This window comes from Fistularia commersonii, chromosome 13 (assembly GCF_037954325.1).
Source record: "Fistularia commersonii isolate RoL2024-O1a breed Wild chromosome 13, RoL_Fcom_v1.0, whole genome shotgun sequence".
Classification (NCBI taxonomy): Eukaryota; Metazoa; Chordata; class Actinopteri; order Syngnathiformes; family Fistulariidae; genus Fistularia; species Fistularia commersonii.
The window spans coordinates 5,949,608-5,964,019 of record NC_141296.1 but is presented as its reverse complement, the minus strand read 5'-3'; the positions used below and the strand labels follow the sequence as shown (position 1 = coordinate 5,964,019).

The window sequence follows — 14,412 nt, the reverse complement described above, 5'->3', positions numbered from 1 at the left end:
AAGGAGTCTGCCTGGGGGGGGGGGGGCTGCACAATCGGTTCTCCAAGCCCTTTTCGTAAAAAATAAGTGTTGATGACGCTGTTGCTTCAACCAATCAGATTTTGAGTTGGCGACATCCAAAGCCTTCTAGCTGGCTACAGCAACATCACCGTATTCACACCCTCTGATTGCATAGTCACAGAGTGGACACGCGTATTAGGGAGAAATGCGCTAGCAAGCTGTGAACAGAAATATAATTGTGTTTGTTTAATATTGTTTTTTTTTCAACCCAGAATGGCTGCAGGAGGAGAAGAAACGTTACTAATATATTGTTAAAGCGATCTTCTTTTTGAAGAAAAGCTGGACATAGTAAAGAAGGGTCGGGCAACTCCTAAACTGTCACAACCAGGAAAAGGATTTGTCCGACATTTTTAAGCCATGAACTACAACCGGTACCCCTGGCTCACAAACTCCAAGGTACACTGCAAATTGTATTGCTGGGATTGCTTGGGGACGAAACGCAGGGATAATCTGTACGACAGAATAATTGAACTCTATTTGAGGAAAGAAAGGAGGATAGATTTTGTCTACAAATGATCATAATTTTGGTGAGTAAAATTCTGCTATTTCCCTAAATAACACTGCGAGTTTATAAGGTTATTATTGGTGTTTTTTTATGTGTCACAGCTGTTTGGTAGAAAGGTATTTATTGTGGCTACTGTCCGCTACTGATGGCCTAGGTATAAAATGCACGGCCCGCCACAGAGTTTTTTAACTTATATTTAAAAAAAAAAATCACGTGATTTAGAGTAATTCAATTCATTCACAACGAGTGAATTACTCTTAAACACTAGATGTCGCCACCGAGCTGAGCATTCTGAGTCAAGCGTCTTTTATTACTCTAAAAGAAGAAGAAGAAACTTCCGGTCTAGGAGCGCCCTTTTTCGGTACCTTCTGTCTCAAAACTGACAGTGAGTGGTAACATAAAGCTGTCATTTTTCTCTCGTCGAAGCACCGGGACCGAATAAAATGGTCTAATATGGTGCTTAAATGCTAAAAGACCAAACGATGTCTGCGGTGTTTGACGGGACTGCGCTGAAAGCGATGCAGAGTTCGCACACACACACGCAGCCTGTCTTGAGGTGAGTCGTATGAGCGACCGACTGAACAATTACATTGATGTTTTTGAATAAGAAAAAGTACTGGTTTTATGTTTTGTAAAAATGTTAATGCTGCACACTCCATTGTGTATTCATCGCACGAACACATGGGGGGGATCGTTGGATTTTTCCGCGGCTTCAGAGGGAAATAAAACTCACCGAATTGACAAAAGATGCTCGGGATTTCTTAAACAACCATCATTAATCGACTCTTCACATGAACTCCCGAAATACATAACGCCATGATAGATTATTTTGTCTTATTTCCCAAGATTTTTCACTCATGCCACTTGATATGTTTCAAGCAATGTTATGTATTGTATTTTGAATGCAAACTGTCTGCAGAGGAAATCCATGCCTCAGAATGCACAGACAGGACATGTGCCAGATATAATGCGCTGTTCAGTATTATAAGCCTATTGTTGCAACTGGATCGGCTTATGTTTCGCATGATGTTTGGTCTCATCCAAGTAGCTTCTTTGGTTCACATGGAATGGGGGAATATAATGACCGGGGTGACTTGGAAAAAACTCGGAAACTCAAGATGATAGATATATGACGAAATCCTCATTTAATTATATCATGAAAAACGACGGCCCATGCACCGTGTGGACTCGTTAACATGGAGAATTCCTCACGAGTGGAACATGCAGGAGGTGTGTAGATACAGTACGCAATCTATGTAATGGTATCAAGCTCATACAAGAAGAACTTTTACACGATAACAAATGTTATTCTGATGAAAGTTTTATTTACAAACAAATTCAATGGAAATTTATGACACTTGTAAGTTTGTCCAGTACATTTTCGGAATGTAGAGATTCAAATACTCTCTAAAAATTCCGAGTCTTTTTTTTTTTGTTACTGAATGATTATAAGTCATTAAGGAATTACATAGTTTAAGGGCACATTTTGAAGTCAACTGACGCACTGCAGCTACATATAACTGTATGATTCCTCATTTTTGGTTTTGCTGCCTCCAAACATTTCTGCCAAAATCAAACCACCAGCCACCAGCCCAGCAGTCACCCCTACTGCCAAGGCTTCTGCCTTTTGTACCTGCAGAAAAACAAACCTCTGTCAGTGAGGGAAAGTCTCCTTGATGCCCAAAACACCTCTGACAACCCTTGAATATCACTTGAAGGGAACAGTTTTCAAGAGACGCTGGCTTTTTCTTTTCTCTTGTATTCATCAAGAGGCCAGAAAAAGGTGAGTTTGTAGCGTTTTTGGCATGATTAATATCCCAAACACCATTATCATTTACATTTAACATTTATTGTGAAAATATATTTTCATGAGCTACTTTATGAAAATCCTTTGACATACCTGTCTTGACTCTGCTTTTCCATAGCGCAGAACATTGACAAAGTGCTCACAGTTCCTCGTGACCACACAATAAGGCAGTCTCCTTCCCACCAGCTCACAGGCCTCCTTCACGATGACATCAGCTGGACGAGGTTCATACTCTCCATCCAGTTCGTTGCTGATTTCCCAATGGTCAGTTCCCACCACATCCCACAGATCCTCTCTCTTCACCAAGGCCACGTCAGACAAGACAGACGATATGCTGAAGAAATTTGCACCCGCAACCTCAGCTATGGACAGGTGAGAATCAGACACGATAAATGTAAATTCTTCTGAGTTTTGTGCGGTTTATGGTCAAGTGGAGGTCGTTTATCATCCAAACCACTACTCTGATTCTGAAATGTTAAATATCTGTAAAAGACATTGTGTACATACTGATAAATAATTGGAAATAGACCTTGGTGGGAGTGATACTCACGGGGCGGTGCCAAGTGAACAACAGATCCATTACCAACATACAACGCCCAGTGTTGAAAAGTACCACGGTAGATCTCTATCAGGTCTCCGGGCTTTGGTTTCACATCATACTAAGAAAAACAGAGAGGAAGGAAAAACTCTAACAAAATACATGGAGGCAAATCAACACAGGCTCAACATTAATTCTGTTAAATGACAAATTGATTACTTTATTACTTTATTTATACAGTTATTTGTTTAGCCAATCTAAGCAGTGACATCATTCTTACCAGCGTTGGTGCCATGACGACAGATTGTACCACTCTTGGAAGTCGGAATGTGACCTTAGGTTGAAAAGTCCTATTGAAATGATTGTAACTGTATTGTTATGGCGCTGTAAATAAAAAAAAAAAAGTGACACTTACGTAACATTAGACGACCAACGAATCCGTCGTTGTATACTCAGTATTCGTCGGTAAATAAGCTGGGGATGTTATTTTCGTTGTTGTTTTTTTTTTTTTATAATTTTTTTTAAGTCATTTCCCAGCAATAATGGGTAATTCGTAGATGTCGAGGTGAGAAATTGTCATTTTAATGCGTCACCAATTCTCCCCCCCAGAAGGAGTATGACTAGGGTTAGCTTGAATAACTATAGGTTGTTGTTGTTTTTTTTTAGCTAAAACAACACATACTGTACATTGGATTAAATACCTTGGAGTTACCGAAAAATTGAAATAGATAAAATCAAATAAAACTTACCTGAATTTTTTGACACCGAAGAGCACCTCAGCTTCACCTTATCTGACTTTAACAGCGCTTGGATAACGCTCTCTTAAGCTGTCCGAGTTCAGCTCCCATTTCAAAATAAAAGCCTTATTTTCCATCTGAAGGCCTCTGAAAGGGACCTCCTTATGACCACAACCACCACCGCTGTTATTATTGTTAGCATAAATGCCATTTTTGTTGTTTGCATAAAAACGAGCAGAAAAACATTAAATTCAAACAGGGGGTTGGCAAATTAGAGCCCGTTGGTCTTTTTAATCTGGCCCGCCAAAGATTTGTACAGAATTCATACTTGATGTGAATGATTGGATCAATTAATGTGGGAGCTCAAACAGGAGGTTATTTCATTTTTTGAGCTACTTGACAATTTTCCTGAGTTGATATGACACAGTTTGGCTCTGTGACTTAGCCTTTATTGTGGACTTACTGACACATGGATGAGCTCGATGTGAAGCTGAAAGGGAAAAACCGTTTTTTGCATGAAATGCAAGCAAACGTCAGAGCCTTCAAAACCAAGCTGGTTTTATATTCAAAGCAAATTACATTACATTACAGTCATTTGGCAGATGCTTTTAGCCAAAGTGACTATCAAAAAGTGCAATTCAGTCACTGAAGATCCGAAGTACTAGTAGTCGGAAGTCAGAAGTGACCGCTCAAACAAATAGCCATCTCAGAACCATATACATACATACAGTCATTGCATCCTTTTTTTTTGTGTCAGACGATTCTGATATGTCCTGTTAACAAATGAGTTTTTTTTTATCTGTATAGTATCTTATGGCGACCCGGCCCGTCTGTCAAATTTTAACCCTCTCCAGGCAGATTTTGCAGATTTGCGACGGCCAAATGCTACTTAGCTAATTACGCCACAACTTAATTTGAGCCTGAGAGGGTTAAAAGACAATGCGACCCCTGAGCCAAAAAGTCTGCCCACCCCTGAGTTAAAATGTCTGTGGAGGTTCTCGGTCATCCAGGTCATGGGCAAACCAGGTCACAATCCCCTTTTATTGCTGGAAGATGTCTCACTTCTCGTTTGAGAGGGTGAGGTGAACTGAAGAAGCCTCTTGGATGGCAGGTTAAATGTCCTCAAGGGAGGAAAATCAGTTCCTCTTTCCATTAGGAGAAAGATGTTGACAAGTATTGTATTGAGACCCTGCGGCGAGTCAGTGCAGCAGCAAGCAAAGAGAGCAGAGGAGTCATGTCTTCGAGGATAATGCCCATTAATTTATCATTCAACATTCAACAAATCCTGAGTGGTGTTTTACACAGCGAACACTCGCTTGTGGTGCCTCCACATTCTGTCCTTGTGTTGTGTGAAAGCACCAGTGCATTACCTGTGCGCCCATGCAGGACACACATATAAACACAGGTGTTGAAACTACAGGAGGCCAGCAAAGTTCTAAGTGATTAAAACAAATAATCCAGGTGGAAGATGTGAAAATACCCCTCAAATTATTCCAGTTTCTCCAATTTTATGTTAAGGTCAGGTGGGATCTTTACCTATCCTCAATGGCCGCAGGAGCTGTAAATGATTTTTTTTTGTTCCTCCCCAAAAACATCTGATTGCCTGAATGTGAAATTGAGCTGTTTGGTGATCGAGTTAGAGTGGACCGAAGGTACCGAAGCAATAATGTGTGATTTTCACTGCCGTTTCAAGCTACAACATATGAACAACTGAGTTTTTGTCGATGAGATTGTGGTTTTTATGCAGGGGGGGGGGTTGTTGCTTCCGAGTTGAAAAAGAAATAGTAGAAATATAGTTAAAAGAAGTGATGAAAAGAGGTTAGTGGAAACTGAGCAAAGGATCAGAATCAAAGCGGAGGCTTTATTGTGAAGGATTAAACATTATTTCTGTCACTCCTTCATTTGACCACTCCCTTATGGTTCAGCAAAACAGCCTCCTCTCCTCTCACTCTTTTCTGTATCCTCTTCTCACACACGAACAAACTTAATGCTTAACGCCACACAAGCCTGCAATACAACTGGTCCAGCTCAATTCCAGGAAAAAAAAAAAGCATATTCTTGCATTATTCTATAAATGTGATTCCTCGAGTGTTTTCTTTGCAACTTAATGTAGTTTAACAAAAACAAACCCTCTGAAAAAAGGAAAATTGCCAATAAAATTGATAATATTTATATTACTACACATTCTCTCTACGACACATCTTCCTCTTATTTCCACAATTATTTCCTTTTCAAGGCACCTCTGTTTTTTTATATAAGTGTGTAAAATTTTGCACTAGATTGTCCTGTTATATCTTGTACCTATTTCCTACTCATTCTTCCAAGCTGATTTGAAATTTTAATTTCTCCACTGTGGGATCAATTAAGTCAACCCTATCCTATCCCATCCTTTATCTTCTAATCAAAACATTGTAGCGAGTCACGAATGTTTGGGTTTATGTTGATGCTTGTTTTCTGTGTGATTTTGGGGCTCCTGGGAATTTTGTAGGTTTGGTTTGGGGTGCAAGGAATTCTGTTTTGTTTCTTTTTTACCTTGGATTGAGCCGGAACAGTTAGTTGCATTGCAAGCTCAAGTGGCGTGGCTGTGGCCAACAACAGCTATTTCTTATTAAACGGACGTTTTACTGTCAACCAGGTGTTTTCCTTGACTAAAACATTACAATGTATAAAGTTACTAACCAATTTCTTAATGACAAAGATGCACACACAAAAATGCCATTTTATCTCATTTGTTTTTATTTCCTGTATTGGCTTGAAAGGTATGAGTTTTTTCAGTGGTGGGCCGTCAGGGCCTGCAAGGCCTTCTCTGCTGGCCTAAAAAAATATCTGAATCACAAACGTTAATTAAAATTTGTCCATGAAAATGTATTAAGTATTTCCAAATGATCTGTTCACTTCCTTTCATAGCTTTTCTCCTGGTTGTGCCGCTTCCAGACATGCATTTTCATACCAAAGCTTTTAATCAATCACATTTCAGCCCTTATCTGTTGCCAGGCAGGGTCAAAGTCAAAGGAGTCTGCCTGGCGGGGGGGGCTGCACAATCGGTTCTCCAAGCCCTTTTCGTAAAAAATAAGTGTTGATGACGCTGTTGCTTCAACCAATCAGATTTTGAGTTGGCGACATCCAAAGCCTTCTAGCTGGCTACAGCAACATCACCGTATTCACACCCTCTGATTGCATAGTCACAGACTGGACACGCGTATTAGGGAGCTGTGAACAGAAATATAATTGTGTTTGTTTAATATTGTTTTTTTTCAACCCAGAATGGCTGCAGGAGGAGAAGAAACGTTACTAATATATTGTTAAAGCGATCTTCTTTTTGAAGAAAAGCTGGACATAGCAAAGAAGGGTCGGGCAACTCCTAAACTGTCACAACCAGGAAAAGGATTTGTCCGACATTTTTAAGCCATGAACTACGACCGGTACCCCTGGCTCACAAACTCCAAGGTACACTGCAAATTGCATTGCTGGGATTGCTTGGGGCCGAAACGCAGGGATAATCTGTACGACAGAATAATTGAACTCTATTTGAGGAAAGAAAGGAGGATAGATTTTGTCTACAAATGATCATAATTTTGGTGAGTAAAATTCTGCTATTTCCCTAAATAACACTGCGAGTTTATAAGGTTATTATTGGTGTTTTTTTATGTGTCACAGCTGTTTGGTAGAAAGGTATTTATTGTGGCTACTGTCCGCCACTGATGGCCTAGGTATAAAATGCACGGCCCGCCACAGAGTTTTTTAACTTATATTTAAAAAAAAAAAATCACGTGATTTAGAGTAATTCAATTCATTCACAACGAGTGAATTACTCTTTATAAACACTAGATGTCGCCACCGAGCCGAGCATTCTGAGTCAAGCGTCTTTTATTACTCTAAAAGAAGAAGAAGAAACTTCCGGTCTAGGAGCGCCCTTTTTCGGTACCTTCTGTCTCAAAACTGACAGTGAGTGGTAACATAAAGCTGTCATTTTTCTCTCGTCGAAGCACCGGGACCGAATAAAATGGTCTAATATGGTGCTTAAATGCTAAAAGACCAAACGATGTCTGCGGTGTTTGACGGGACTGCGCTGAAAGCGATGCAGAGTTCGCACACACACACGCAGCCTGTCTTGAGGTGAGTCGTATAAGCGACCGACTGAACGATTACATTGATGTTTTTGAATAAGAAAAAGTACTGGTTTTATGTTTTGTAAAAATGTTCATGCTGCACACTCCATTGTGTATTCATCGCACGAACACATGGGGGGGATCGTTGGATTTTCCGCGGCTTCAGAGGGAAATAAAACTCACCGAATTGACAAAAGATGCTCGGGATTTTCTTAAACAACCATCATTAATCGACTCTTCACATGAACTCCCGAAATACATAACGCCATGATAGATTATTTTGTCTTATTTCCCAAAAATTGATAATCCAAACATTTTTTCATTATCACGTAAAGAAACCGTATCCATCAGTTGTTTATTTTCATTAGTACAGCAACGCAACCTTCCAATTCCCTTTCAACCTTTGAAAAATATCTGGATACATTCACACAAAATACCCGAGTATATCCAAAAATGTCCATAAATCTCGTGTCCCGGCTGCTTTCAACTGAATCTGCTTTAAATTAAAAGCGAAATATACAGTTAAAAGAGTCCCCTTGTAAGTGTATCAATCATTTAATAGAATAATTAATTTCACCAGACCAGAATGTGTTAATAATAAAATGATTAAAAATGGATGAAGGATTAGTATGCAAAGTTGTTTTTTTTTTCAATCTGCTGCCCGAGGTTTTAAATCTGACGCACATGCACGCCCACATCTTTTTTTTTTTTGTTTTACTTTTTAAAAATTGTTTATCAATTTCTGCTCATCGATACTAAGCTCTCCTCCTTCTATCTAACTGTAATCCCCTCTAGCGGCCAGGAGCTGTCTCAGGAGATCAAGTCCTTCATCAGTGGGGTGGACAATATCCAGGGACGGAGACTCAGTGTCCGGGAACACGCCCGCTGTGCAGTGCGCCTGTTGCGTTCAGTCCCAGCCTGTAGAGCTGCAGTGCTCGAGCATTTGAGGGGCGTATATGATGAGTTTGTCTCTGCCTTCCTGCACAGCCTGGAAACCGAAGGCGATGGCAACTCTGGAGTCAGTGCAAACCTGGAAGATATCATACAGGTGCGTTGACAAAAGCTCCTGCAATTATACTAACCATTATGATCAATTAAAGGAATTGCCGAATACTGAACACATCTCCTCGATTCGTCAACATTAAGTTTGTTGTAAAATAGCTTTAAAATGTATACATTTGTAGCTATTCAAAATTTACCAATAGGGATCAATACAGTATTATCTATTTCTTTCATCAGCAGGAATTGTTTAAAGTTGCTTGATAAATTAAGTGAGGAGGGAATTTTGGAAGATTTATCCTCACCAGCATTCATTTTGTATAACTTGAAAGAACACATGTTCTTTCAATATTGCTATCAAACCACAGTCTTAATGAAGTGGTAGTTGCAAGAGGGCTAGTTTCCCGTTTTCCCATATATTTTGATGGAGGCAAAATATTTCCTTTAGAATATCAGTGATTTAATTTCTCTTAATATGGAGTGTTCTCTGTAAATTGAATTTAGAAAACCACACGTCTCATTTTTCTCTTCAACTCTCTTAAATTGTTGGAAAAACTGCCGTTAATTTTCTTCTATATTTTAGAAAAATTTTAGCAAGATGAGGTTAGACAGGAATCTTCATGGACCATTACGTTTGCAGGTGACATCGTGATCTGTAGTGAGAGCACGGAACAGGTGGAGCAAAATTTAGAGAGGTGGAGTGGTGCTCTGGAAAGGAGAGGGATGAAGGTTAGTCATAGCAAGACAGAATCTATGTGTGTGACTGAGAGGAACCTGAGCGGAAATCAAGAAGTTGGAGGTTTTCAAGTACTTCGGAGCAATGGAGAGTGTGGGGAAAATGGTAAAGAAACATGTCCAGGCAGGTTGGAATGGATGGAGAAAAGTGTCAGGGGTACTATGGAATAGAAGACTATCGGCCAGAATGAAAGGAAAGGTGTACAAGACAGTGGTGTGATCAGTGTATGGTGTAGAAATGGTTTGACATTGACAAAAAGACAGGAGACAGAGGCGGTCACAAAGATGAAGATGTTTAGGTTCTCTTTGGGAGTGACGAGGATGGACAGGATAAGGAATGAGTCCATCAGTGGGACAGCACATTAGATGTTTTGGAGAGAAGATCATAGAAGCAAGACTGAGATGGTTCTGATGGTTCAGACTGAGGATGGATAGGGAATATATTGATAGATGGATGCTGGATGGAGGCACGCAGTCTGGAGGAACACCAAAGAAAAGATTTATGGACATCGTGAGAGAGGATTTGAAGTTAGTTTGGGGTGAGAGGGGAAGATACAGAGATTAGGATTAGATGGAGAAGGTTGATTCGCTGTGGCGGCCCTTGAAGGGAAAAGCCGAAAGGAAAAAAACAAGATATATATTCATATATAGATATATATATACACACAAAACCCAGCCCATACTAGCTCACAAAGGGGTAGTAAAGGCTATAACTACCTCAGTACAAATTGTCATTAAATCACTGTGCAAACATCTGATGACTTATTACTGTGTTCTCTAGGAGGTTCATGGCGTGCTGTCGGAGTTCATCCGCCTCAATCCGCGTGCTTGGGCCCCTCTGGTGTCCACATGGGCTGTGGACTTACTCGGTCAGCTGAGTAGTAAGCACGCTAGCCGCCGAGTGGCCCCACACTCCGCTAGCCTCAATGAGCTGCTCCAACTCTGGATGTCATGTTCTGCCACCCGCTCTCTCATGGAGGCCTACTCCCAGTGCTTGGCTGCCATGCTTGCCTGGTGCCCTGATGCCTGTGTGGATGCACTTCTGGACACTTCAGTCCAGCATTCCCCACATTTTGACTGGGTGGTGGCTCACATTGGCTCGGCTTTCCCGGGGACTATCATTAGTCGTGTCCTGGCCTGTGGACTCAAGGACTTCTGCTCCCATGGTGCCAAGGACCAAGGGCTAGTGGTGAACGGCGTGGACAAAGGCAGCAGAGTGCCAAAAATTGGCTCTGTGGTAGGAATTCTGGGACATCTTGCAGCACACCACTCAGACAGTATCCGGAAAGAGTTGCTCAGAATGTTCCAAGAAAGCTTGAGCCCATCCAGCCCTTTGTCTCCTTCGTCATCCTCAACGTCCTGGGAGAGTTCTCCTCAACTGCGTCGAGCTGCGGTACCATTTCTTCTCCAGCTGGCTGCGATGTCCCCGAATCTCTTTGGCGCGGTGTCTGCAGAGTTGGTGGACCTGCTGCGTCCCCCTGTTCTCCTCCAGCTACAGACACTGCTGCAAGGACTTCCCAGAGAAGAGCTAGATAACATGCTGGGACTTGCTGTCCACCTCATTAGCCAGAGCCCTTCTGGAGGGGCCAGGGTCCTGCGCTTCCTGGCAGACACAGCGACCCCAGCTTCCGTCATCATCTCTGGTCCCACACCTTCCCCTCATGAGGGTGTCAGAGAAGGTTGCGACCGCCTCCTTCAGATGCTACTTCTGCATCTCCACAAACTGGTCTACAACCGCTCAGACAATGTGGAGGGCCATGCCCATCAATTGCAGTCGGCTTTCTCTCAGCCCCAGACGGTGGTGCCATTCTTGGAGGAACTGCAGTCACACGTAGGCGAGCTGTGTTCCGAAACACTGAGGCTGGAGAGAAAGCGTCACCTCTGGCTGCATCAGTTGCTTTGCCTCCTGTCGGTGTATGGAGGGCCCAGTGTGGCCACCGAGGCCCTCTGTCAGCTACTCACTCAAGCCCGCAACCCAGAGGAGCTAGCTCTGGCTTGGCAGCTCCATACTACACTCTCATCCTGCATGGCGGGACTCATCCCGGCTGCTGTAGCCCGTTGCGTGGCCCAGATCCACACCCACACCTTGGGACCCCGGCAGCTTAGGCAGCTGCTGCTTAACCTCGCCACAGCCATCCAGAGTCAAGATGAAGAGAGAAGAGGAGCCCCAGGTGCTCAGTCCACCATGGCAATGCAGGTGGGCTCAGCAGTCTCAGGACATCTTCATGACTTCTGCCCGCTCCTTCTCCATGGCGACCCGGCTGTATCCCACGCTGCAGTGCGACTCCTGTCTGCCAGCCCACTGCCACGTACCTCCTCCCCAGCACACCTGCTCCTGCTCTCCCGTGCTGCAGTCACTCATTTCTTTCTAGCTTTGCGAAGGAGAGGGGAAGTGGGGAAAGGAGGGAGAGATGGAGGACAAGCAGCTGAGGCAGTGAACTGTTCAGTCCTGCTTCTGTCCCGTTTTTCTGCGTACTCCCCCCTCACTCTCAAGGCAGTGCTCCAGCAGTTGGTTGAGGATGTGCTGCATAAAGGCAATTCGGACCTGTTTGGAGGTCAAATAGCGGACATGTCTGGCGCTCCGATAGCTTCACCATCTATGTCCCCTGACCTTGGAGCCTCCCTGTTAGATATCAACTGCCGCTTTGGTACAACTGTTAACTTCTCTGGCAGTGTGTGGTCTGTGTTTCATGCCGGGGTGATTGGAAAGGGGTTGAAGATCCGTACCACCACACCTCTACCTGACCCATCTGGCGTTATCCAGGTGAGTTTTTATGCTTATAATTTGCTGGACTTTTAGGTATTTGCATGAGGTTGAACGTCAACCAAGGTGAACTATCACAGCTCTCTTTTCATTGAATGTATATTTATTCAGGTAGACGTTTGAAAATGTCTACTCGGGAGAGGATTTCAGTAGCCTACGGTTGCCTATGTATCAAAACATTAAAAAGATGAAAGAAAGGGATACAGCATTCATAGGCAAATAATGCATCATATTGTTCATGCCCTCTTTAAAAGATTTTTTTTTTGTTTGTGATGTTTTCCGCTGTGCAGTTTAATATAATGTTAAGAAAGCCAATTAGTCTTCATCATTTCAAAACAGTTGTAACCAGTGATTGAGCAGCTACTGTTTTAGATTGCATATATGCAGTGACAAAACTTCGGAGGAAAGGTATTGTGTTTCAGGGCTAATTATGTACTTGGTCTTAATTTTATGCTTCCTGGCCCTGCATTTTTGGCCCTGCAAAATCAAACAGCCTCACGAATATTTGTGATTCACCATTTCGTGTTTTTTCTCGTCTCCGTAGAATGTCCAAACCTTGCTTGCTGTTATTGTCCAGTGCTGCAGCTCCTCTGGTCTCAATGGCTCACGACCACCATCTGACCCTGATGAGCCACCGCCCATCAATGCCGAGGCTGCCAAGGTTGTTGCTGTCACACTGGTGGAAAATGTCTGTCCAGATGTGGCAAACGGAGAGCTCTCCTGGCCCCCAGAGGAGCACGCACGCACAACTGTGGAGCGAGACATCCACATTCGGCGCTGCTTCGAGGCCCACCCTGTTCTTTTCCCTTTGCTTCAGGTGGTGGCAGCTGGACGTCCAGCTCTTTGCTACTGCTCCGCCGTGCTCCGAGCCCTCATGGCTACGTTGCTGGCACACTGGGAGGCATCACGCGAGGGCTCATCAACAGACTCCCCCTGGCACCTCCAAGCCTCCTGCCTCTTGGTTTCCTGCATGGGGGAGGGTCAGCTATTGCCTCCTGTGCTTGCCAATGTCCATGAGGCCTTCCCCCTTCTCACCCCCTTTGAGGTGAGGCTGCTGCTCCTCGCTGTGTGGGAGTATGTGAGAGCCAATGGGCCCTTGCCACAGAAATTTGTTTTCAACTCAGAGAAGGGCCTTTTCTGCAGGGATTTCTCCCGGGATGGTGACGTGGCACGATATGTGTCACCAATTCACAGTGTCCTGCATAAGAACATTGACAGACTCGGACACCTCTGTTGGCGGTTTCAGCTCTGAAGTATAAGCAAGTGGTCTGTGAAGAGAAGCTGCCTAAAAAAAAAGAAAAAAAAAGTAAAATAGACATTGGTTTAAGTGTGGACAGCAATGTTGCTATCACTGTACTCCAGTTTCATACATTTCAAAGTGTGTGAATGTGTTTGTGTACCTTTTGTACCATATTTGCAGACTACTTTTCTAACTAGTCATATCTTTGAGAAGGACAAGGGGACTAAAGAATGACAAATACATGATGTTCATAAAGAACAAAATGTAGCCTTAAACTTCCGTTCTGGTTAGTGAATAATTCTCATTTCTAGATTATCATTTTAAATTGAAATACATATTCTGAAACTGTGGTTATGGACATGCTTTGCGTTTCTTGTTCAGTGTTCCTGCTGCAAACTGGTGTTTCAATTACTGCAAAATAAACCGATCTGAGACTTGACTCTTTCTTCAATCCATGTGCATTGTCTCCTCATGTCTTAGTCCCTAAAATATCTGATTGTTTTTGCTTGTAGTCTCCCATTATAAATTATATTGGAAGCTAATATACATAGTGTATGTGTTATGTATACATTTATACACCAACTGATTGAATACAGAGTTAGACACTGGATTTGAACGGGTCATTTTTTGTATCCAAAAATTAATGCTATAGTTTTTGTAGATAATCAAACAGAGACAGCGGTTTGGCACTGAAGGACAAATTTCAAATTTAAATGAAGGACAAATTTAACGCTGGATTTTCAGGCACTTGCTGGGAAGTTCGTGCTTTTCTCTGGTGGGGGCTCGGCGATGACGTGTCGGTGTATGACAGGATAAAGATGAATCCCAAAGTCGCGCATATCATTTGGATTAAAAAAAATAATCTGGTAAATTTGTAAAAAATTACTACATTAACATTTTAAATTTTACAAATGAGAC

General features: G+C 42.6%; 2 protein-coding genes across 4 annotated transcripts; one reads left to right on the top strand and one right to left on the bottom strand.

The window, feature by feature from the left end:
* Window positions 1-171: 171 nt before the first annotated feature.
* Window positions 172-14,097, top strand: ints5 (integrator complex subunit 5). 3 transcript variants are annotated; one of them, XM_086157904.1, is made up of 9 exons: window positions 172-587; window positions 992-1,121; window positions 2,205-2,348; window positions 2,559-2,744; window positions 6,911-7,225; window positions 7,634-7,763; window positions 8,552-8,804; window positions 10,272-12,254; window positions 12,799-14,097. In XM_086157904.1, exons 6-9 carry the CDS (start codon window positions 7,672-7,674, stop codon window positions 13,504-13,506), a joined length of 3,036 nt encoding a protein of 1,011 aa, XP_086014030.1. In that variant the 5' UTR covers window positions 172-587; window positions 992-1,121; window positions 2,205-2,348; window positions 2,559-2,744; window positions 6,911-7,225; window positions 7,634-7,671; the 3' UTR covers window positions 13,507-14,097. The 3 variants fall into 3 exon arrangements, with proteins under 3 accessions (XP_086014030.1, XP_086014029.1, XP_086014031.1); XM_086157903.1 differs by having other exon boundaries at window positions 2,150-2,348; XM_086157905.1 differs by lacking the exon at window positions 2,205-2,348.
* LOC147227726 (phospholipase A and acyltransferase 4-like) lies at window positions 1,130-3,705 on the bottom strand. The gene is made up of 5 exons (XM_086157906.1): window positions 3,660-3,705; window positions 3,191-3,294; window positions 2,923-3,031; window positions 2,466-2,734; window positions 1,130-2,198 (listed from the first exon to the last, which is right to left on the bottom strand). The coding sequence occupies exons 2-5, from the start codon at window positions 3,203-3,205 to the stop codon at window positions 2,076-2,078; spliced, it is 516 nt and encodes a 171-aa protein (XP_086014032.1). The 5' UTR covers window positions 3,206-3,294; window positions 3,660-3,705; the 3' UTR covers window positions 1,130-2,075.
* Window positions 14,098-14,412: the final 315 nt, after the last annotated feature.